Here is a 26,668-nt window from a genome sequence, read left to right as displayed (position 1 = left end):
AATGTTGCGAATGAATAAATAAAGGGTAATGGTTTACAGTTCAGCCTTTTAGTAAGAGAGATGATTTACGAAGCAAGATTTTGCGTTAAGCAAGAAAATGTCGGTACCGAGAAGTTCCATTGTTAATGAAATAGTTAAATAGTTTCGTGAGAGGTATAAGATTTATAGCCTCATGCACTTTCGAACTTTCCACAAGTTGTGAAGCCAAGTACCTTAAATGTACACCTATAAGAAGTAGATGATTTCTAAGTACCAAGGAGCTTCAAGGCAATAGCTTTGAAACAACGAGCTTTAAGACGACAGTTTTCAGTATTTCAGGAATGAAATAAGTTCCAGACCACTAATTGAGTTTTATTTCAGACGACTAGTTTGTAAAGCTACAGATGTTTTCATAAACAGGTGATCACAAAAACTAACGTCTAAAAAATATTAAGGTATTGGTAGAGGACTTCCATATTCTTCTTCATCTTTGATGAGATGTCAAAAAATAATGTGAAATCAAATTTAATTTCTATATATGTTTTGTGGAAAGAAGGGAGAATGAGGAGCAAATGGATAATGAAATCAATAGTTAAAATAGTATAACTCCAAAGATAAGTCTTACTCTACAGTCCTATTAATACGATTCTAAATGGCAAAGATCATCTGAATAACGAACTGTGGTGTAAGGTTTGAGAAAACATTTTACCACGGTAAATTTCAGTCTCATTTAAGAAATTGAATAGTAAAGTTACAAATATGAATCATGTTACATAACGAAACTTATGGTGCAACTATTACACATATTTGGGGTTTTGCTCTAATGTGTAATTTAATTTAATTTACAACATTTTGAGTGTGTCCAAATACTTGTTCACAAAATCTGGATTATCTCCAATTACAGGAGTTATTTTCATATTATTTTTTGACATCTCATCAAAGATGAAGAAAAATATGGAAGTCTGAGCATTTACGGGGCTTACGACCGTCATAGGCTGGTTTAAGTGATCACTTTACACACGTGTAACATTCACCAATTCTACCCATTATTGACAACCACACTACTCAAATTCTTGGAAGTTCTATATATATGAACCAATTTAGAAACCTTGTTCATGAATCACTAGAACTTCACTAGAGACATCTATTGGTGAGATGTAAAGAAGCTTTTTATTAAGCAGAAACTCTTATATTAGTATGTGAGATCCGAATCCTGGATTATAATCACACACATGAGAAACGCCAGAAAATACCATTTTCATTTTTATTATTAAGCTTATAATTTGACCAGATAATTTATTTACAACATTTTGAGTGTGTCCAAATACTTGTTCACAAAATCTGGATTATCTCCAATTACAGGAGTTATTTTCATATTATTTTTTGACATCTCATCAAAGATGAAGAAGAATATGGAAGTCTGGGCATTTATGGGGGTTACGACCGTCATAGGCTGGTTTAAGTGATCACTTTACACACGTGTAACATTCACCAATTCTACCCATTATTTACAACCACACTACTCAAATTCTTGGAAGTTCTATATATATGAACCAATTTAGAAACCTTGTTCATGAATCACTAGAACTTCACTAGAGACATCTATTGGTGAGATGTAAAGAAGCTTTTTATTAAGCAGAAACTCTTATATTAGTATGTGAGATCCGAATCCTGGATTATAATCACACACATGAGAAACGCCAGAAAATACCATTTTCATTTTTATTATTAAGCTTATAATTTGACCAGATAATTTATTTACAACATTTTGAATGTGTCTAAATACTTGTTCACAAAATCTGGATTATCTCCAATTACAGGAGTTATTTTCATATTATTTTTTGACATCTCATCAAAGATGAAGAAGAATATGGAAGTCTGAGCATTTACGGGGCTTACGACCGTCATAGGCTGGTTTAAGGGATCACTTTACACACGTGTAACATTTAATTTAATTTAATGTATCTGTTTAAAGATTTTTTTTATTCTATTTGTTACAATTACAAATTCAAAAGTTTAGTATTTTTTTCATCCTCTCTGTATTGCCATTTTTTTTTTCAAACTTCTTTTCAAAACTTCTCGTAGTCAGATGTGGTGTGAGTAAAAAAATAATTTAAAATTTCCATCACCCTCCAGCATGAAAACCTTGATTGGTTATCATGCTGGAGCTCCCGGATTCGATTCTAAGGGGAATAAAAAAAAACCAATACTATTTATTCAATATTACCCTTGACTAGTACTTGAAACGTGGAATACTGATCACCTTGCGTTCGTGTAATTAACGATTAACTACACATTGTATGATTTTGATGTATTTTCCTATTGATTAATGGGAGGGGGTTAGAAGAATAATATATTTTACTTGTATATTTAACGTTATAATTAATAAGAATAGAATTATTTTAATGATCAAACTTTGCGGTCGATTGTTTTTACGAACCTTTTTTCAGAATGGGATGGAAACTACTATCAGTTATATGTCTATAAAAAATATCGTTAGATAATAACTTTCCTGAAATTTGTGCTGAAATAGTTGGAATATTATTAAGAAACTTACAAAGTTAGCAAGAATTTTATTGCGAACAAACTAAGTTCTGTTAAAATTCTAATATTGATGTGGCTCAAACAAAAAATTACTTAGTAAAATAAAATCATTGATTGAAATAAATTAAACTTTCAAATTCGTATTACATGGTTTTACTCAATACACTTTTCTGATATTATAATATAAAATAAAGTAGTTTGAGTATTTTGGTCTAAAGACATGTATTTATGTGTGTACGAGTATATACGTATACCCTATAGGGTGGATAATTTATTTATTAATGTGAATAAAATATATTAATTTTTTATTGTCATTTATTCTTTATGAAAAAGCTTTAAGGAAGAGTTCAATCCTTTTAAGTATTTAAAGATACACAAAAGATTGATAAAACCATAGCATTGTTGAAATTGGGTTATGAAGTTTTTTTGTTGGAAATTTAAAAAAATTACATTTATGGATGGAAAGATTGATAAAGACATAAAAAGAGTGTGAATGCTGGAAACAGAATAAATGGTACACTGACATCAGTATAGCTCAAATAATACCCCAAGAATGAAGTTAAAATGCGATCTCTCTGACGAATGTGCGGCGAAACGATGTTTGATGGACATTAGAATGGTGAAATAAGGAAAGAATGCTTAAAGGTTGAGCTTATTCCAGCCTTTTATTAGTGATAAAATTAAGAAAGAAATATCAAGATATTAAAAACATGTATTATAAATGATTGAGAAGAGAAAGGTCAAATATTTCATGAGGGGAACTTAGTTGAAAAAAGGAACAGATGAAGACAGAGGAAAATTTAACATGATCTAGTATTTTACATACTTTAAAATGGTTAAGCGTAAATTCGGAATAATCGACGGGTATCCATGAGAAGATATAATTTTTTGTATTAATTTTTGACATCTCAATATAGATGAAGAAGAATATGAAGAAGTCTGGGCATTTACGGGGCTTACGACCGTCATACGTGTGTACAGTGATCACCGGTTTGAGTGATCACTGTACACACGTTAAAATATAATTTTAAAAGTAACTCCAAATTGGAGATAATCCAGATTTGTGAACAAGTATTTGGACACACTTAAAATGTTGAAGATACAATGTCGACATTCGTATTATATTTGATGACGAAAATTAAAAATATAAATAATATATGTAGACCATTCATTTCAGAGTCAATTTTAAATCGCCATTTATTTCATCCCACCCTAAATATAGAATGGATAGAGTCGCCTATGGCAGAATGAAGAGACAAGAAGGCTGACGGATTTGCATATCATGAATACTACAAACGAATTGGTTTGGGGGCGATTTTACGCATTTTCATTTATAGAGAGACCAATTTCGGAATTTGATCCAGAGAGATTTGCAGTTGAGAGTCTAGATTTTAGCACGTACTTAAATGAAGGCCGTCGTTTTAAAAAGAGCGTTTTAACATGTATCGTTGAGATGAATTCGTAAATTTATTTTGTTTAAAGTAGATAAAGAAATCAAATCTAAAGGAAGCACATTATTAACTCGAGAACAATCCAAGAATTTGATCGTAAAAAATAAGTAACAATTATCATATAATTTTTGGTGTCTCATCAAAGATAAGAAGAATGTGGAAGTCTGGGAATTTACGGGGTGACTACCGTTATAGGCTGGTTTATGTGATTACTTTACACACGTGTAACATTCACAAATTCTACCCATTACTGACTACCACACTACTCAATTTCTTGGAAGTTCTATATCTATGAACCAATTTAGGAACATTGTTCTTGAATCACTAGAACTTCACTAGAGACTTCTATTGAGCAGAAACTCTTATAAAAGTATATGAGGGCCGGATCCTAGATTTTAATCACATGCGTAAGAAACGTCAGAAAATATCATTTACATTTTTACTGTTTTAGCTAATAATATTTTTTCATTATTTTAGCTTAGTATTAAAAATAAAAATATGAAAATTTTCTCCTATAATTGGAGATAATTGGAGAAAATGTTTTAATTCAAAAATACATTATATTTGCCAAAATTAAGAACTCGTTATTCAGCAACCATATTGAAAATACACGTCCAGATCTACCCTTAAGAGAGGCGGTAATTAAGGCCGAACTCGCATTAATAAAACTCAGTTGGCTTCCGACAATACATAGAGCTGGTCGTCGGGTCATTATTGTATTATATTAAATGGTCAGGTATTGCCTTTTTTTGTTTTTTAGAATTATATATAGAATTTTTTTGTAACTCATTACCTTTCGATAACTCTTTTATTTTCAAAACCATATATTGGTTTCGAAGAAAAACATTTTAAATACTAAATCGGTGTTTAAAAATAACAATTACGTATATTGTAATCTGGCTTTCAAAAAAAGTTGTTTTTTAGCGAATACTGGACCTTAACTAGCGAAATTATAATTGAAATGCAAAATTGCATAATTGTAAATGCATAAATACAAATGATGCGGAATGCATCGAAACACGTGTCACAATAGATAAATAAAATAAATAGTGGTTTACTCGTAATTTTTTTTTTATATTTCTCTGGTCGGATACATGAATCGAAGGGTTGATCACATTTCCTTCATATACTAAGCGATCATGATAACACTACTAATTATTTACTACTTTGCAGTGCCCTATGCACTATTGGATTGCAAATAAATGTAAGAAAAATTATATAATTTTTGCAAGGATGAGAGTAAACCATGATTTATTTATGTATTGTAATAAAAACGTACATATGTATGTTTGAGTGACAGTAGACGTTTCGTGAATAAAATACCCTTTTTGTAGCATTTTTCGTGATGTAAGTAATTCCCCGAGAAATGAAATAAAAATAAATTTCTTAGTATCCTCATACGCATCCCTCCATAAAAGATTGCATCTCGAGAATTTCATTCATTTAATGGTAGATACAGTATCCATTCTAAAATACTTTTTCCTTTCAGAAAATTTATTTCCAACAAAGTAAAAGCAATGAAAGTGGTGCTTTTAATAGACTTTTAAAAACCAAAAATTTTATGTAATGTTTTATTATAAACTTATGCTTTTATTTGGAAAGAATTTACGAGTAAATAAACATAATTTAATAAGCTGTTATTTCGATATTTTCATCAATAGTAATAATGTTTTCCGAAAATAAAATATTTTACACTTGTTTAAGTGAACTTTAATCTTAATATTATCTTGAATAAAAAAGAACTTAAACTACATAGAAACATATATTTAAGTAAACTGTCACTTCGATATTTTCGTTATTATAATGAGAACTTACATTTTTGGATTATCAAAATAAAATACACATGCTAAAGTAAACTGTAGTTTTAATATTATCATTAGTAAGAATATAAACTTTTGTTTTCGGATGAACAAAATACTAAAAAAACAAATATTTAAGTAAATTTTCATTCCAATATTATCCTGAATAAGAACAAGAAAATAAAACATACAAATGTAATATATTAAGAAGAACAGAAGTGAAACATGGAGTTGGCAAAAGAAGGATGAAAGTAGACTGAATGCAGTCGAAATGCGATCTCTCAGAAGATGTGCGACAAAACGATGTATGATAGATGTGCGAATAGTGAAATAAGGAAGGAATGCAAAGCTGAGATAAGCATTATCGATAAAATTAAGAAAGGTGTGTTGAGATGGTTTGGACATGTAGAACGAATGAGTGAGGAAATAACGGTAAAACAAATTTATGAGGCGAATGTTATTGGGAAAAGAAGCAGAGGAAGACCGAGAAAAACATGGCACGATCAGGTATGCCAAATACTTGAAAGTGGTCAGGTTAGGTGTCGTAACAATCGGCGGGTATGTATGAGGAGATGCATGAACGTGGAAGAGGCGAAGAATGTTTGCAAGGACAGAGCGGTGTGGCGCTCTATTCTCTCTGCCTACCCCTGCGGGGAAGCGGCGTGATGGTTAGTTAGTTAGTTAGTTTTAATATATTAAGTGTCGATTTAATTATAGAAATCAAACAAAATGGAAAAATTAAATCGACTTCTTCGAAAATGATAAGTTAGTTTATGTATTGCTTCGTTTCTAACTATTAATAATTATGTTTTATTCAACCCTCGTAACTGTTTTTGTATAATTTGTAAAATATATTGACGACCGCGAATAAATAAATACATCTTGGCAGACAACGAGAATATTAAGAATACTTACTAAATTAAGTCGGCGTCTTAATAAAGTAATACAGAAAATCATATTTATTAAACAATGTTTGTCATAATTGTGTTTACGCTCTGAGGTAACAGCGAAGATTTTGTTATCTCAGATATATTTAATCTTATTCGAATCGGTTAAAATCTTACAGTTAAAATAAACAAATCTCCAAGTTGATGTAAATGTATTACGGGAATTGTGAAAACTGACAAACGGAATAATTTTATTTTCATACTTCTTGATAAGTTTATTTCAAAAACACATTTCTGAATTTTAAGTAAGATAATCTTATATTTTCATAAACAGGGTGGCACAAATTAATCATCTTATCGGAAGATGTAATAATTTTTGGCGAATGGCGTCGTACGTCAATCATATTTGAAATTTGTAAACAAGACAGCTGCAGTATACAATAATAAATAATAATAAAACCCTTACCGCAACCCCAATGGTGCATAGGGCACTGCTTCATAAAAACGCAGTGTTATCTCGATCGATTACACATGAAGGAAAGGTGATCAGCCCTCCACTTCAGGTACCAGTCCAGTGTAATATTGAATAAATATTAGAGTGAAAAAATCACTTATATTTATTAAACCCCCCTGGGAATCGAACCCGGGACCTCCAGAACGGTAGACGAGCATGCTGACCATTACACTACGGAGCCGGCGGCAGTATACAAACAAATTGATAAAACGGGCACGAGTGTATACTGACACTGGCGGCAGCCACGTGACGGATATCATCTTTTTCACTTAACAGATAAAAATTGAAAGTTTTAAATAAAGATTTGTATCACTCAAAATCTTTTTTTTCAATTTAGTAAATAAGTTATTCAAAAAAAAAATTGAAAGGTAATTAATTAATTTTGCGCCACTCTGAATTTATTCTTATACAGCGGCTGTTTAATTCACAAATATCAAATCTGATTGACTTAAGACGCCATTTACAAAAATTGTAACATCTTCCGATAGGGTGTGTCATTTTGCGCCACCCTGCATAATATAATAATAAAACCCTTATCCGCACCCAATGGTGCATAGGGCACTGCGTCATATAAACGCAGTGTTATCTTGATCGTTTACACATGAAGGAAAGGTGATCAGCCCTCCGCTTCAGGTACCAGTCCAGGGTTATATGAAATGAATATGAAAAAATCACTTATATTTATTTTACCCCCCTTGGGAATCGAACCCGGGACCTCCAGAACGGTAGCCGAGCGCGCTGACCATTACACTACGGGTACATAATATGCGATTAATAAATCTATGTCAGCGGAAGCGATTGAATAATAATTAAGTGCTGGTTATGAATTAATAAGCTTTCTCAATGTGTTATAATATACACTAAAGTATGATTAATAAAATATATATTCAAATGCAAAATTTAAAACGACGGAGAATAGTAATTTTATTTCTAACAAGAGTTGAAATTATGATGCGATTTTCGTCGTCATTAAAATTATAATGTCATTTGAGTCGAAACGATACAGTCTTTGCATTGCGCAATTCTTTCCTTTTTTTCGTTTAAAAGTTTAGTATTTATTAAATGCGTATTTTTTCTGTAAAACGTTAACTCCTTTCTACATGATTCATTCAGTTTCATTTGATTGATAAATGTTAATAAAGCAATTTATTGTTTTTGCAATTTTTAATTTAACAAAATACAATGAAGATATGTAGATAAAGCGTTTCGTTTCATTAACAGCAGACGAGATTTACTTAAGTGTTCATTATTAATCATTGCCAGGGTTGAACGTGTTAAATCGCGCGGAAACAGTAGTCATTAGCTCTTCCAATTCTACTCTCGGCTATTATTTTCACAATTTGATTGCAAAACTCAATATTTTTGAGTTGGTGAGAAAATATTTTATGATATTACATATAAATGTTGTGGTTTAATTTTTTTACGTTCATTTTTAATTTAATTATCCGCCTCCGTAGTGTAATGGTCAGCACGCTCGACTACCATTCTGGAGGTCCCGGGTTCGATTCCCAGGGGGGTCAAATAAACGTAAGTGATTTTTTCACTGTAATATTTATTCAATATTACCTTGGACTGGTACCTGAAGTGGAGGGCTGATCACCTTTCCTTCATGCGCAAACGATCAAGATAACACTGCATTTATATGAAGCAGTGCCCTATGCACCATTGGGGTGCGGATAAGGGTTTTAATTTAATAAGTTAATATAACTTTTTCTTAAAATCTATTGTATTCTATCCGTATTCTACAAAACCGTATTTGGTATACGGTATTTGAAAATGATGTAGAATGCATCAAAACACTTGTCACAAATGATTTTCTGAAATAGTGGTATTTACTAAATAAAATTTAAATTAAAAATGGATGGATTTTACCACTAAGTGACTGCCGAATCATTTTAAGTTTACCTTTCTCATTTCATTTTGATTAACGGGAACATAGTACGAGAATTTGAGTTATTTATTCAGTGGAACACCTCTCTTTGGCTACCGTGCTGGAGATCCCGGGTTCGATTCCCAGAGGGGTAAAAATAAATATGGGTGTACATGAAGCGCAGGCCTTCATGCAATTAACGATCAAGATAACACTGCGTCAGGGTTAAAAGAAGAAGAAGAAATTCTGTCACTTATTTAAGAGAAAATATTTTATGATATATAAGTTAACCTTAAGTTTTTTATTTTGTATAACGGGAGCATAGTTCGAGGAGTTGAGTTATTTATTTAGTGGTGAACTCTCTGTCACTCATATTAGAGAAAATATTTAATGGTACATAAATATTGTGTTTGGAATAATTTAAGTTTTCCTGTCGTATTTTATTTTGTAAAACGGGAACATAGTATGAGAAGTTGAATTATTTATTCAGTGGTAAACTGTCTGTCACTCATATTAAATGAGATAAGTAAAGGCGTTTTTTGTCCTAGAAATTCAGAAAGGAATATCAAATACAGCTTTTGCGTTATTCGGTTGAAAGAAAATAACATCTCGACAACGGAAATACAAAGGCATGTATAAAAGAATTTAAATAATTTATTAACGTGATAAAACCCAAGAGATTTAGAGAGTACACAGTCTCCGCATTAGTTAGCGTGCTTAGACTTTAAACCAAGGATGTTATAAAAAAATACATACAAAGGATACAATGAAAACATTTTATTTAAGAAAAATATTTTGAATGACACACATTTTGTCACATGTTTTATCTTAGAAAATAATGGTCATACATACAATGAAAGTCATGACCTTTCATGTTTAATTTGACTTTTATTCATAAAATTTTTCGTTTGTATTAATAAAAAGTTTGTTTGCTGAAAATTTCACAAAACGTTGAATTCGAATACGCGCGTATTTTATTTTTTTGGATCAAAAAACCTGTAACATGTTTTTCATGTACCTGTGACAGGATAAAATATATTTTATAAAAATAGTTCTTTGATCGCTAAGGCAGCGCCATCTGTTGAACAAAACAGTAACACACGTGATACTTAACATTGCTCATGGTGGATGGAGTAGTTCTTGACAGCTGCTCTCGCTTTGCATTTTAAATGATTTTGATAGCATTGTTGTTTCACGGATTTTTAATATTTTCATTGCTTCAGAGGCTTTGCGAAATTTGACATCAGAAATCTGTACATTTGTATTGAACCAGACTGAATAACAACAAAGCTTGGCTGGGTTAGTCTAGTTTTTTTATTAGATGGATACAAACTGTAGAAATTTATGTTAAATATTAATAATTTTATTTTTCTTCATCTATGTTGAAATGTTCAACTGTCATCAATAAAATGTAAGAATTTATAGCCTTTATTATAAAAACACTTCAAGATTTGATGAAAGTAGATATGGTTCTTATAACTTTGTTTATGAATTTCTATCAATAACGTTTTTAAAAAACCTGAATATCCTATTTTTTTTACTTTGCAATTAGTATGGTATAATACTGAATAGTGGGAAAATAAACGTATTAGAGTCCGCTGCTTATTGCTTTAGATTCTTATACGAAAAAACGTTTACGTGTTAAAAACCCCTCATGGAAATATTTTTTTACTTTTAAAAAGGTCGAGAGGAATTAAGAACGGACGAACGAACAGGGAAGTTAAAAGAATGTCTCAGTTTTAAATGATAATTCGCTGCTGATATTAAGTAAATTGATTGTATATTTATATTGTATATTTGTATTTTATATTTATTTAAATAATGGCTTTATGTTTCAAAGGAACGAAAACCTTTTTTCTTTGAGTATTTTGTATTTATTACACCGATTCTGACAAACGAACGTTTTCTAAGATGCAGGGTATAACTCCAAGCTCAGCAAAAGAAAACCAAAAGAATAATAGCACCTGATAAATAAGAAAATTTAATTCAACCTGACAAAGAAGTGGTTACAATTAAGATTTTTCATTGTCATATCACAACCTACATATATAGATATTGACTTTTATATTTTTATCTCAATATATTTTTAATTATTTTGAGCTAAACAGAAATTTTATGCGATTGACGTGTGGTATTGCTCACGTATCACAAGAATTAATACCCATGTTAGAAATTCTAATACTAAGAAAAGAGTTTTCAAAAACAGCTCCAACTCCTTCTAGAAATATGTACATTATTTTTCTCGACAACAGATGAGAATATGATGAATACAAGAACGAAGAGTCTTTCATTTAATATAGAAAATTCTTGCATGCAGAATTACGTATTTTTTCGCTATCTTGATAAAATAAATTGAAAATTTAGATTATAAGCTTTTCTCAAATACGCTACAGGTAAGTAAATCCTCACTTATTTTATATTATACCTACTCACTCTTACAGGAGTACCAAAAATGATGAAGAATATATTCTCTTGGATTATGTTAAAATGTATGTTAGGGACGGAGAAAGATGGGAAAGCCTTTGTTAAGTGGTTATCAATCCAGTGTTATAAGAAGGGCTTGGAAATATAATGTAAGGAAAAAACATTCATATTCTTATGTATAAATATGAGCAACTCCTTTTTGTTACAAATACGTAACAAAGTATCAGTATTATTACGATTATTTTTATTTTTTCCTTTTTTTAATATATTTTTTTCAGTAATATATAGTATCAGTATATAATATTAGCTCGAAATTTTTAACACAAAAATAAAACAGTAATTTAAGATCTATTTTGGGTTTGTTTATTTATAAACACGACTATTTTAAAGAAACACAGATGTCCTCAGTAACGGGATTTTTTTGTACTGGATATTTGTAATGATAAATATTTGACCATATTCCTCTGCTATGACGCTAAAATATCATTTTTTTATTTTGTAGTATACTTAGACTGAAATAAAAATTTAAATCTCAATAATATTTTAAAACATATTTTTTACACGATGATATTTATCACATTCATAATCGAGGGAGAGATAAAAGCGAAGAGAAAAAGAGGAACATCACGAAAATATAAGGCAGAGGAGTTGAAAAGAAGGCAGGCATCGTGTGGAACAAATATCATTAAAACATGGCATATGACAGAGAAGGGTGGAAGAACCAACACTGAGCTTTGTTCTTTTGAAATATATTTTATCAAAAAGATCAACCCGCAAAGCTTCTATTTTAGAGGGTTGTTTGCGTGTAAGAGAGTAAAGATAGTGAAAGTAGGTACAAAAAATACATCACAAACACCAATTAAAAATAAATAAGTCTTTAAGTAAAGAACATGGAGCTAAAAGCTTGAAGCACAAATTTTATTGTGAAAAAATTGTTTTAAATATAATTAACAATCAAATAAACTTAAGTCAAAGTCCTATTTTTAATATTTTTCCCATAAAATCAAACCCAACCTAAACAGAGTTGTCCCCTTCCTTGCTCTTACCCCTCCTTAAAACACCATTACCCCCACCCCTATCCTTATGAAACCCAACAACTTGTACACTGTTTTTTTAAATATATATAAGTATATGTTTAGTCATAACTTAAACCCTGAAGAGGGCAACAGGTTGTTGCCGAAACTAGTTGGTTAATAAAAATGTGAGTGGATCAAAACACAAAGTCTTTTTATTTCTCAAAATAATATATCAATATGATCCACAAAGTTAAAGCTTTCAATAATTAAAACATATAAATTTTATGTTACTTGATAAGTATTATATATATCTCAATATTATTCAGATTTAAAGAGCATACTTGGTGGTTACTAATTTTAACCTTTTTTACAAAAATGTAAGTAATATTAGTATATAATCACTCACCATGTGATACATTTATTACTAACATTTTGGTAAAAAAAAAAATAAAAAAAAAATATTTCATTTATGTGATTAAACATATTTTCACGGTAAAACACGTTTAATTAAATTGTATTGAATGTTTTGATTTTTATTATTAAATTATACAATTACAGAAGCGAATGAAAGCAGCGAAGCAATTAAGGGAAATAGTTATAAAGTTAGTAATTGTCAATCAAAGACAATTAACATTCTTGTAAATTATACAGACTCAAATCGCTCTTTGATCTATCGTTCAGTTACTAACTGATAGCTAATAATTTAACATGAAGTTCTAAGACAAATATAGTTTTAAGCAATAAGTGAAATTGTTTTGCTTTGCAATATTTCGGTAATTTAGTCAACCGAATAATTGAACTAATGTTATAATAAAAGACAAAAGCTAATAACTCCTCATTTCGTTTGTTTCAGATGATCAAAATGATGGTAACTGTTGTTATAGTCTTTACGGTATGCTGGTTACCTCTCAACGTACTTATCGTAAGTCTAGACATCATTATTTTATCCTATTTTACATTTTAAAAATATCCTTTAAAAAAAACATAATACAAAGCAAAAGAATTCTTTATTTTAACTTTTGCATACCTATGTGTGTATGTATATACATACATATACATATATACAACATGTTGTAAACCAGGCTATCGCAATGGATCTTCCTTGAAAGACATCTAGAAGGCATGGCGTAGGCGAAGTTATTCATGACAGAAGGACAACTTGAGGACGAAAAGAGATGACCTCAATGGGATTGCAATGAAGCCAGGAAGAAGAAGAAGAAAATATATGTATTTATAAAATACAAACTTGTATAAAACAAATATCACTTCTTTTTAACAAGTACGGTAACTTTTTAATCAATGATAAGGGGTATGAGAAGGGTTGATAATAATTTTGTTGATTCATATAATGTATTGGAAACATGACCACAGACCATCCCTTCGACATGCTGACGCCAGCAGAAACGACGCTATTTGACTAACCCAAATATTGGTTGAATGTACATTTGTATCGCTGATATTGGAACACATTTTCTAAATTAAATTCATACTATCACTATTTTTTTTGAGAACATTGTAAAGTCAGTATCAGTTTTTGATTGGAATAATAACATGTTTTTTTTGTTTGTATTTACAAATGAAGCATTTATGCACATTTTTGTATGTATTCTGAAAATGTGTTTGAAGTTTGGCCAGTTTAATGAAAATTTATTTAAAAAAATGTTATTTTTCACACTCGTATGCATTTATAATAATCATTTATTCAAAAATTTACTGTTGTTTTTTTTTTTATATTTGTGTTAAAAAAATCGTTAGATGATGAGATTTTTTGAGATTTTTAGGTAATAAACTTATTCAGAAATATTTTACAAGTCTATTTGATTTTACGTCGAGAATTGATAGATTGTTAAAAAAAAGACGGACGTAATATATCTTAAAAAATAAGAGTCGAAATATAGGCAATAAAATAGATACTAAAAACCCTTAACTACAGTAATAAATCAACTAACGTTTTTGTTTTAATAGTTTAACGATTATAAATTTCCTTTTTTTGGTTTTTTAAACAGCATTTGATAAAGAAAATGACAAATAAAATCTCCAGATGTATGTTAGTTGAGTTGTAAAAATTACTTACGAGATGTGAAACATTTTAACCTACCATATGATTGTCCAAATTAAGGACGCTCCAGGTCTCACTTCTGCTCTCCGAATTGAGGAATTCAAGGATTGATGTAGAAAAATGTGCAAATCAATGTATGTAGAAAGTATTTTTGAATTTGCGAATTCTTGGAAAGAATTCGCAAAAAGCTTCAACGTTTTTTGCTGAAATGCTTTTGTAGTTGAAAAAGTTTTTCCTGAAAAAGAATCTTTCAAAAACCCAGGTAGGATTTGAAAGTGAAGTGTTAAAGTGGCTAAGTGTTTCTGTATTTTTCAGATTCTGTGGAGTATTAATGTTAACGACACGTCGTGGGATACGTGGGAGCCACTCCCTTACGTGTGGTTTGCCTTTCATTGGTTGGCCATGTCACACTCCTGCTACAATCCCATCATCTACTGCTATATGAACGCAAGGTTCCGCTATGGATTCATTCAGGTTAGTACCTACACTATGCACCACTTAGGCGGAGACAGAGATCAAAGACAATATTAATTTATTTTTTTAATTCAATATTTATTTAATTTGTAAAACTCCATTTTAATTTATCCATCAAATGTTAAATCAAACACTGATTATTTGAGTTTACTAGGTTGTATTTTATTGTTTAAAAAATATATAAATAAATTAAGTGACAATGGTTTTGCCTGGTTATGGAATTTTTAAACGAATGAACGAATGCCAAAACTAGTCGAAGCAATTGTCACGAAATTGATTTTTATGTGTTTTTTAACAATAAAATACAACTTAGTAGACTCAAAATCTCAGTGTTTGATTTCACATTTTATACATAAAATAAATATTTTATAATTAATAATTTACTACCGACCTTGAAGTAGCGGATTTCCTTTTACTTGTATGGTAGAAATAAAATATAATTAATATCAAGGAAAAGTTATTTACTTAATTTGTAATTTCTTGTTATAATTGAATTTCGGCACGATTTCGTAAAATATTGAGAAATTTAAAAAATTCTTGTGATTTGGTCGGGTCTATAAGAATTTTAATTAAATCTGGGATAGAGGCTGCGGAGAATCAGCGTAATTATGTACTTATACATAGGATTTCCAAAAAAACTGAAAATGTATTAAAATCATATTTGATAGTTGATCAAATATGATTTTTATACATTTCATTTAATACATATCATAGTTGATTCAACATAAATCCGATTCACGTAATGTTAAAAATTAACGTATTTATTCAATGAATATGCGATGATACTAATCATCGTCTTTCAATTTCATTTTTTTCACGTGTTGGTTAAATATTTGTTCATATTTCCAGCAATCATGATATCGTTTGTGATGGACAGGTAATTTGAAACTCAAAGAAAACTTTTGAGTTTTAGGTATTTGATATTTACAAGAACCTTCCTTGAATTTTTACAATCGATTAAAAATTATGAAGGACAAATTAACTAGATTGGAGAAATTTTCGTTTCATTAAAATATTAGTTAAAATCGTTGTAATCTGAACCCGAAGGCGCTAGATATTGATTTCGTCATGAAAAAATTAATTTCGGATTCACTGTTAAAATAATATATTTACTTTTCTTCAAATATTTCAATAAAAAATACATTTCTAGATAAACGTAAATTGGCCAATTATTTACTGTTTTTAAAAAAATCCTCGAATTTTTACCGTATTTTCTGATAATATTCTGAATCGTTGCTAAGGGTGGCTTCCGGGAAGTGCGAACCTTTTCGTGCTTAGAAAGTGAGAAATTGATTACTTATTTTACACATTTCTAAGTTCGCACACCTTATTTTATTTCTTTTTGGCTCATTTAGGACCCTATCTTTCGAGAGATAAACGCAAAAAATAGGGGTTAGTGTCATTCTCGCTTATGTGTTCCGGTTCGGTTGACGCGAAAGTAATTGTGGTTTAATTCGTCGGGCACAGTTTGTGTATTTCACCATAAATATGTATAAAAAAAATCAAAACCAAATGACGAATATGGCACCACATTTTATTTATGGTTCTTAAAAATTAAACACTCTTATAAGACCACAAATTGAGGTTTATTTCACACGACTAGTTTCGAAAACTAAAAATGTTTTCATCGACAGGTAATTGCAAAAACTAACGAGCAAAAAAAGTTTTTAACTAGTGGCCCTTTACCCCTTAACATCTGTAAAACATGAAAACATCTGTAGTTTTCGAAACTAATCGTGTTAAAAAAAACTCAATTATTGCCTTGTATATTGTGTTATATAAATGTTTAATTTTTAATTATCAACTTGTAATTCCAAAATGTTACTGCCAAAACAATAAATAATACGATTGATTATTATTATTCTTATCTTATTGATTATTACTATCCAAGATAAGCCATAACTGTGACCACGTGATACGTAATTAACTACCACACTACAAAGGTAGAAATTATATGAATTGATAAAATTAAAATAAATTATTACGGTAGAAGCAACTATTCAAATGATAAAATTCGTGAATTAAATATTTCAAGAAAAACTTAATTGAAAATACTATTACGGATTTTGGAACGGAGTTGATTTAAAAAAAAATCATTTTCGAAGGGTTAAAATAATTGTGAAAACTTTTTACGAATTAAAAAAATGTTAAGTTATATAAGATTTGATAGTTGGAAATTTCTTTACCTTTCAAAGGAATATTATTTCACCATAAAATGAAACAATTATTTATAATAATGTTTTATCATTACGCAATATCTTCTTGGTGTAAAAAAGCAATAGTATACGAAATATTATAAAGGAAAGATACACAAAAAAACATTTCATAGAGCGTTTGAAATAGTATTAAGATATATGTTTTCCGATATGATTTTTTATTTCATATATAGGACGTCCCAAAAATGAAAACATTCTATTCTAAGTTTCTGAAAAAAATCGCAATGACCGCGAGATTCAATAACATTGAATGATGTCACTGCCCCTCAGAATTCAAGCTGTTCTTATTTTATTCGTGTTTTGTTCATAATAAATATGAGCTTTTGACCTTTACATAATACAAAATACATTTTTATTACAATGGTTTGGATCGTTAAAAATTGTCAATCGTACCTACTTTTTATTAAAGTTCATTTCAAGTGTTAATTGTATATTTCTTATTTTAGCTAGTTCCGGTAAAAATACCAAACAAACCTTTAAAAGGCTTCGGTAAACTGTGTAGTTTCATATTATTTTTTGAAATCTCATCAAACACGAAGAAGAATATGAAAGTTTTAGCATTTACGGGACTGACGACCGTCATTGGCTGGTTTAAGTGATCACTTTACGCACGTGTAACATTCACCAATTCTACCTATTATTGACAACCATACTACTCAAATTCTTGAAACGTATGAACCAATTTCGAAACTTTGTTCTTGAACCACTAAAACTTCACAAGAAGCTATTTATTGAGCAGAAACTTTTTTATTAGTATGTGAGGTCCGAATCCTAGATTATAATCACTAAAGTAACTCCTATAATTGGAGATAATCCAGATTTGTGAACAAGTGTTTGGACACACTTAAAATGTTGTGCCTTAAACGAAATAAATTTTATGAATTGTATAAGAGTTATTTGCTAGAACGTTGTTCATTCCTTTTTTAATTTAATATTTATGCGTAGGCATTCACTGTCACCTTTAAGAGAGCTATAAATATCGAATTAAGGCTGCGTTGAACATTTTTTGGGACACACTTTATCTCTACGCGGTTATCATTTCAGGTGGAATCAAATTACTCGAGTACGGGAGGGAATTCTATCTAAAATAAAAGCTAGGAATTATTTTCATTCTTTCTCGTACCTTTAGCATTTACCAGATCATTATTTTTTTCCATTGACATAAGTAATGTTCGGAAAATTACATTTCAGTTTTTGAAGTCAAAATAAATGACAGAAATACGCTGATCCAGTTAAATAACAAATATAAAAAAATGATATTTTTCCGCTTCCGCTGGAACCATTGAACACAGAATACAAGAGACAAAATAAAACACGACATTTCTTGTTTGTCAATACTCTTTATTCAGAGTATAATTAAGTTTATTCACATGAACTATATCGTCTGCTTTCAACGATATTTTCAATCAAGAACTCACTAAGCTTCTATTGAAGAAGGACAAGGAGGTCAGATCGAGAAATTAAATGTTTTTCATAAACTTTCGCTTTTTTTGGGATCAAATCAAACATCTAGAACGATGTTTGATTTTGACATTTCGAGGAAAATCGTATTTTCAGAAATTAATTTTAAATGACTTCAAAAAAGTTAATATTGAGTAACTCATAACATTAACTCTTTATACAAAATTTAAATACGTTTTAATTTTGTAACATTACTGCTTATTTGAAAAGCCATAAAAATAATGAAGGTTTTATTTAAAAATCTTTAAAGCTCGAATTCAGATTTTTAACGGGCTTAGCGCTTTTAGCTGGAATAAGGGTATTTTGGAGCAAATTCAAGCAGGAAAAGATTTTTCAAGGTTCAATGTCTCGAGTCCACTGAAGAAATGTTTAATTGAATCTTTAAAGGAGAAAAGTTACCGTCGGACTAATTACGCCGTGAAATAATGTTGTTGAAAATCCCTAAAGTTATCCAAATAAAACTTTGTGTAACTTTATAATCGAGGGTTGTAAAGTGTGCGATAAATTTTCTAGAGGCATTTTGCTGTATTGTAGACGCTTCATTGTGTCGACTAATCTCTTTTGATGACTAAAGATACTAAAAAGTAACTAATCCTTTTTAATTAACTATAATCCTTATTCATTAAAAGCGTGGTTAAAAAACAACTACCACATAAAAATTAAATGAATATTCATTTTTTTTCGATGGAAATGGTTTAGAAATCGGGCCTATTGACCTCTACTTGATCATTACTTCCACTGAAATCACTTAAAATAACACATTTTTTACTGGACCAAATTAATTAACATTATACTTCAACAGTCAAAAGGCCTAGGTTCACAAACTTTTTTAGTCAAGCACCTTCATCAATATTGCGGAAATGTCCCTTAATAGAGAGAGGGGAGGATAAACAAATATACGAGTATACATCCTACTGTTTCTAGGAAGTGGGCAATAAACAAATATATTGCCCACTTCAAGCCCTCCATTATGTGTCTTAGGGCAGTCTAGTCTCCTGTATAACATAAAGTATCTTTCTAGCATCGATCGTAGGACGGTACCGCCCTCTGTGAGGATCTATGGCTTGGAGACTTGAACGAATGTGTATTTGATTACTCATTTTACTTTTACATTTTACTTTACGTTTTTGAGACTTATCTGATACAGTATTTTGGATTCGGGATTCTTGTTTTATATTTTGATATACAGGATCAACATGACGATGGTTTTGGAGGAGTATTGGAGTATTGGAGGAGCTTGATGGTTAAAAATACATTAAAAATTTTCTTATAATTATTTAAAAAATATACTTAAATAAGAGTAACATATATAATATTCCCGATGAGTAATTTCCATTACTAATTTAAGTATTAATAAAGTGCCTACAAAAATAACATAATTTTAAATTAAAGTAAATAATAATAATAATAATAATAAAACCCTTATCCGCACCCCTATGCAGTGATAGTGCATAAACGCAGTGTTTTCTTGATCGTTTACACGTGAAGGAAAGGTGATCAGCCCTCCGCTTCAGGTACCAGTCCAGGGTAATATTGAATAAATATGACAGTGAAAAAATCACTTATTTTTATTTTACCCCCCTTGGGAATCGAACCCGGGACCTCCAGAACGGTAGCCGAACGTGCTGACCATTACACTACGGAGGCGGGCAAAAGTAAATAACATACATAAAAATAACAAAATAAAAAGTGCAATAAATATATTTTTTTAAATACTTATAAAAATATGTTCAGAACAAGAATGAAACACAAATAAAAAATTGAAAAAGTTAAAAAGACATAAAAGATAAAAAAATGAAAAAGATTTAAATAAAAAAAATAAAAATATTGGTATTGTTACACGTTTCTGATAGGGCTTTCCATATCAGGACCCTTCTTTATATTTGTAAAGAGTCTTTTTATACATTTATAAATTTCCTCATATATCATTTGTAATGCTTTATTATTTATTTAATAAAACATTGAATTGAATTTGACATAAAAAACATTTCTTACGTTCATTTCTATTTTTTTTATTTATTAAATTAATACAGAACATCAAAACGTAATAAATGTAGTTAGATTTTCCACTTTACATGTAAATGTCACGTTAAAGTTTCACTTTTTACGATACTGTATAAAAATGTCCGTAAAATTCAAATCACTTCGCGCACACTGTAAAATGTACGGTAGGCGTATTTCCGTATTCGTGTTCAGCAGGAGGCATTCCTTTATACGTTAAATAAAGGACACTTTATTTGTAATATTTATGTTAGAACTAAGATGAAAATAACAGTATTTTTTCAATATAAGACAGTAATTTGCGGTGACTGCATTAAAATAGACTAATGTAAATATATATTACTCATTAAATAACCATCACTCTGCTTCTTAGCGGGGTTAGGCAGAGAGAATAGAACGCCACATTAAATCTGTCTTTGCAATCAATCTTTGCTTCTTCCACATTCATGCATCTCTTCATTCCGACTCCTGACCTGTCGACTTACAAACATTTGAAATATCCTATCTTGCAAAGTTTTTTCAGTCTTCCTTTGCTTCTATTACCAACCACATTTGCCTCATAAATTTGTATTATAACATCATTGAAGAAATTTAAATTATTTATAAACATCAGCTATTATTTCTTCAATTATTCGATTCACATTCGTTTGCCATCCCAAATCAAATGGACATATAATTCATTTTATTTTATGATTTCAGGGATTAATCTGTATTAAAAACTTCTTTTCATATCACCAATAGATGTCTCTAGTGAAGTTCTAGTGATTCAAGAACAATGTTTCTGAATTGGTTCATATACATATATAGTACATCCAAGAATTTGAGTAGTGTGGTTCTCAATAATGGGTAGGATTGGTGAATGTTACACGTGTGTAAAGTGATCACTTAAACCAGCCTATGACGGTCGTCAGTCCCGTAAATGCCCAGACTTCCATATTCTTCTTCATCTTTGATGAGATGTGAACAAATATTTTGAAATATGGTTTTATTATTGCATTCAGAAGTTTAACTAATCTTATTATATCAAGTGTTCTTGAGATAAGTGTTCTAGAGAAGCATTAGGCATGTGGGATATGTAAATAATATAAACCCAAAGTTAGGTATCGTGATGTTCAATAAACGTCTGATTTAAATGCCTCCATTTACTTGCGTTGTTTCACCTACTCCAACAGGTTTCATTAACCTCTATCCACTTTTGGCAATCATTCTAAATAGATTCAGAGATTCTCAATCGGTGGAACGAAAATGTTCTTAAAAGAAACTAGTTCTTGCACTTGTATCAAATGTTGTTTTCAAAAAAATCAGTTATTGAATATGACAATACATAAAATATTTCATTTTTATATATATATTTTAAGTGTCTAAGTATCGTAAAATATTTGTCCGCCTCCGTAGTGTAATGGTCAACACGCTCGGCTACCGTTCTGGAGGTCCTGGGTTCGATTCCCAGGGGGGGGCCAAATATATATAAGTGATTGTTTTCACTATTATATTTATTCAATAATACCCTGGACTGTTACCTGAAGCGGAAGGCTGATTAACTTTACTTCATGTGTTAACGCTCAAGATAACACTGCGTTTATATGATGCAGTGCCCTATGCACCATTGGGGGGATTTAAACATAATACTTATGGATATTTTTCTTACATAAACAATACCGTTAACTCTATCATTAACACTTTTTTAGTTTGTTTAAATACCTTAAACATGTGAGTTCTTTCTTAATTTCATCAAAACATTTTGCAGTAAAATTCATTTTGCGTAGAGTTGTGAGATACAGGTGGGTATCGAAAAACTACACACACACACATACATATAAATATATATTTATATTTATATATTTATATATATATATATATATATATATATATATATATATATATATATATATATATATATATATATATATATATATATATATATATATATATATATATATTTACATAGAGTATATTCAAATTATAAACATATATACATACAAACATATAAACACACACATTTTCCCGGTATAAAATTAACTCAGGGGAAAAATGCTACAAAGCATATTTTAGAAACCATAGCTGAAGTGATCCTCTACTGATTATGTACTCGTAAACTTTAGGTCATTGTAATTTTACATTGTATGTAACATAAGGATAACGACAAGGACGGTTCAATTTGTCAGAGTAAAGAAACAAACTATGCCTTAATTAGAATGCCTTCAACCTAATCCCATTAAGTGCAAAGCTCTACAGTTTATAATGCGGCACTGAAAACCCTGCTTCACCTTAATTCCAATTGAATTACCAAGGTAATTGTTTGATTCGGAGTCGTAATAAATTAAGTGACTGTTTTCCCAAAAGTTTGAGGGTCACATGAAATAAGGAACAAGCTTCTGTGACAAATGGCAAAATTAGATATCCATATTTTTCTTCATCTGTTGAGATTTCATAATGTTTAAATAACCCCTAAGCGGAGGAACTCTGATTCGTAAACTAGAATTTGGACACATTCAAAATTGTTAGTTAATATATGGTTGATCAAAATGACATAAATATAGACATTAAAAAGATGTTTTTTATTCATTACGACACAATAATAATACCATTTGAGAAATGTTTTTTTAATTTGTTTTATAAATATCTAATAATATATTTTTTTAAATGCAAACAAACATTTTTATTGCTCTTTTTTACGAAAAAATACGTTTTATTGATGCAGTAAACTAGAAGTGCTACGCTTTGCGCCAACGTAGATGTGCGCTTATATTAAATTTATTTTAAGTATTATTTTAATGTTCTTCACGGCGAGTTTCACCGAATTTTATTGAAGAAATATCTCTTAAGTGTCACCCGAAAATTTTAGGGTTGGAGCTCTAGTAACGTGTAAATAATTCATGTGTTTCCCATAGTAAAAATCTTATGTCCTTTATTTTATGTAAAGTGTTAACTCTTAGTTCCCTCAGTAAACAGGAGCAGTCTTCTCCTTTGAAGAGGTAGTACCTTAAAATCTCACTTTGTTTTATTGAAAATTGTTCTTATTTATATTTCAACAGATAAAATGAAAACATTTTGAGTGTGTCCAAAGACTTGATCACAAATCTGAATTATCTCCAATTACGGGAGTTTTTTTTTCAAATTATTTTTTGAGATCTTAACAAAGATTAAGAAAAATATGGAAGTCCACGTAAATGCTAAGACTACATCTATGTTGAGATGTTAAAAAATAATATGAAAGATCCAATGAAGTTATTGGGATGGTAATGTAGAATATAGAAGTCGATATATTTATAGAGCTCACGATGTGTCATTGGCTAATTTAAGTTATCACTTAATTATTTATTTCTACTATATATTTCAAAAAGAAAAACTGTCCGCCTCCGTAGTGTAATGGTCAGCACGCTCGGCTACCATTCTGGAGGATCCGGGTTCGATTCCCAGGAGGGGTAAAATAAATATGAGTGATTTTTTCACTGTAATATTTATTCAATATTACCCTGGACTGGTACCTGAAGCGGAGGGCTGATCAACTTTCCTTCATGTGTAAAAGATCAAGATAACACTGAGTTTATATGACGCAGTGCCCTATGCACCATTGGGGCGCGGATAAGGGTTTTATTATTATTATACATTTACGATTCAAAAAATAATAGAAGCAAATAATAATTGTCGGTGTAACAAGAATTTGAACAGTCAAGTTATTGATCATCATTAAGTATCGTAATATAAAGGGTAAACATAAATATATTTACATTTCGAGTGTGTCCAAGTACTTGTTCACAAATTATGGATTATTTCCAATTACAGGAGTAATTTTCATATTATTTTTTGACATGTCATCGAAGATGAAGAAGAATATATATTCTTCGCCATCTTTGATGAGATAAACTGTAAAACCTGTAAAACTAAAAATTGCATTTTGTTCCAACAGGTGGCAGCCAAGGTTCCGTGCCTACGAGGGTGCTTAGGGCAGGCCGCCCAAAGGGCTGCTAGAGCGGATCTACACAACGGAGTTTCAGGTGAGATATTTTATAGTATAAAATAAGTCTAGTACTTTTACTGTCAAAATGTATATTAGAAAAAATTATACAATGAAACAATAAATTAAGATATAACTTTGACGTTACGGCTGTTTGAACAATGTGGGCAAACAAACGTAGGTATTTTATAAAATATATATGTCACTGTTAAGGACAAATATTCATTATATCGCAAATTTATTTTAGCTGAATCCAGATAAAATTTTTAGTAAATGATTTTTTTCTAAAACATCGTTTTGCATTGCAAAAATAAGTTTTTCTTCGAACTCTGATAACATGGTTTTGAAAAGAAAAGGGTTATTGAAAAGTAAGGAGTTAAAAAAATATATAAATATTTTTTCCATGTATCTTATATACTTGTTTTTTAATTGAGCGTAGCACACGACCTGCCATAAGCGTAGCTGAACGCTTTCTGATTTGAACGCTTGAGACAAGCTTGAGATATAAGCCTTAATATATTCTTTAATAGTGTGAAATATCTCTTTTTTTCTCTTATGTATTGTTTTAGAGTGATTCAACACAATTTTTTTTTCTGATACTTAAACATTGTCTGCCTCCGTAGTGTAATGGTCAGCACGCTCGGCTACCGTCCTGGAGGTCCCGGGTTTGATTCCTAGGGAGGGTCATGTGTAAACGATCAAGATAACACTGCGTTATATGACGCAGTGCCCTATGCACCATTGGGGTACGGATAAGGGTAACAAGGGTTTTAAATAGTCTTCTTACCAAAATCACTGGATTGCATCGAGGCGGTGTTATTTTAATTGCAATTTGAGTGAAAGCGAGGTCTGTCATTAAGTACTTCACAGGTACATATCTGGTATTATTTTGAAACACATAATATAATTTAGACCCCCGGGAATCGTTCCGGAACCTCGAGCATGATAGACAAATGAGCTAACGGCAGTTGAGGTTACGTTGAGTTTGAGTTGTGGTTTTATATTTAAATCTAAGGGACCTGTAGGTGACATTGTGGTTGGGATTAAAACTTTTTGTGCGATGAAAAGCATCACCTTTTCATACCTGGATTTTGGCTCACCTACCACTTAGGTTCAGCTTAATATTATACTTCATATCATAATAGGATATTACATCCCCTCATTTAATAACTGGTTGGAATTTAATTATAAAGTTTTGGGTGTTTATTCAAAGAACATTAAATTTCCAAGGGTTGCGTGTAAAATTATACTAAAAAATAAACCAAATTAAATGAAATTGTATCCTTTTCTGTGTAAAGATCAAATAAGTGTACAATTACGTTATCATTTAAAGGATTTTAAAATTATATATTATGGGTTTATTAATTTTAAATAAAGCATCTATTGTTTTTTGATGAAAAAAGATAACAGTCGCAGTGTCCTAGGACCTAGGAGCTGGAATTTTGCTGGCTTAATTGGTCACTTAATATATTTGTGTAACATATTTCGAATATTGAAAGAATTAACTTTGTGGATCATTGTGATATATTTTGGAGAAATAAAATACTTTATTTTTTGATCCACTCTCATTTTTTTTTAAACCAACTCGTTTCGGTAACAACTTGTTGCTCGTAAAACAAACCCTGAAGAGGGCAACAGTTCATTGCCGAAACTAGTTGGTTTATAATAAAAATATGCGTGGATCAAAAAACTAATTATTTTATTTCTCCATAGTATACTTGTGTAACCTTCACCGTTTGGCCTGTTATTGAATGTATATATTGCAATATAAAAAAAGAATATGTAATGTATGTATATGCGCTGTTGTCGAATTCCTTTCGTATTCCTCTAATTTGATCGTTAATTAAAGAAGTGCAAGGTGTAAGTCAAGAATCGTTTCGAGAACATGTGTAGTTCTTGAAACTAGTCGTGTTTACATTAGTAAACTCAAAAGTGCGTTTATTCATTTATATAAAATTTTACAACTTTCTCAACAAGTTATTAAAAAAGTGAACACTTTTTATTTATTGTTTTGG

General features: G+C 30.2%; 1 protein-coding gene across 1 annotated transcript in view; it reads left to right on the top strand.

The window, feature by feature from the left end:
• Positions 1-26,668, top strand: part of LOC148306602 (RYamide receptor-like) — a 95,758-nt gene that overhangs the window by 57,751 nt on the left and 11,339 nt on the right. The window contains exons 3-5 of the mRNA XM_088264679.1: positions 13,338-13,406; positions 14,859-15,017; positions 24,606-24,693. Of these exons, the coding sequence (XP_088120805.1) occupies positions 13,338-13,406; positions 14,859-15,017; positions 24,606-24,693 (316 nt within the window). The remainder of the gene's footprint in view (positions 1-13,337; positions 13,407-14,858; positions 15,018-24,605; positions 24,694-26,668) is intronic.

Source organism: Brachycentrus maculatus, unplaced genomic scaffold, assembly GCF_059751285.1.
Source record: "Brachycentrus maculatus isolate JH-2025_06_01 unplaced genomic scaffold, ASM5975128v1 h1tg000235l, whole genome shotgun sequence".
Lineage (NCBI taxonomy): Eukaryota > Metazoa > Arthropoda > Insecta > Trichoptera > Brachycentridae > Brachycentrus > Brachycentrus maculatus.
The sequence above is the reverse complement of the archived record's forward strand: the minus strand, read 5'-3'. Positions and strand labels throughout refer to the sequence as shown.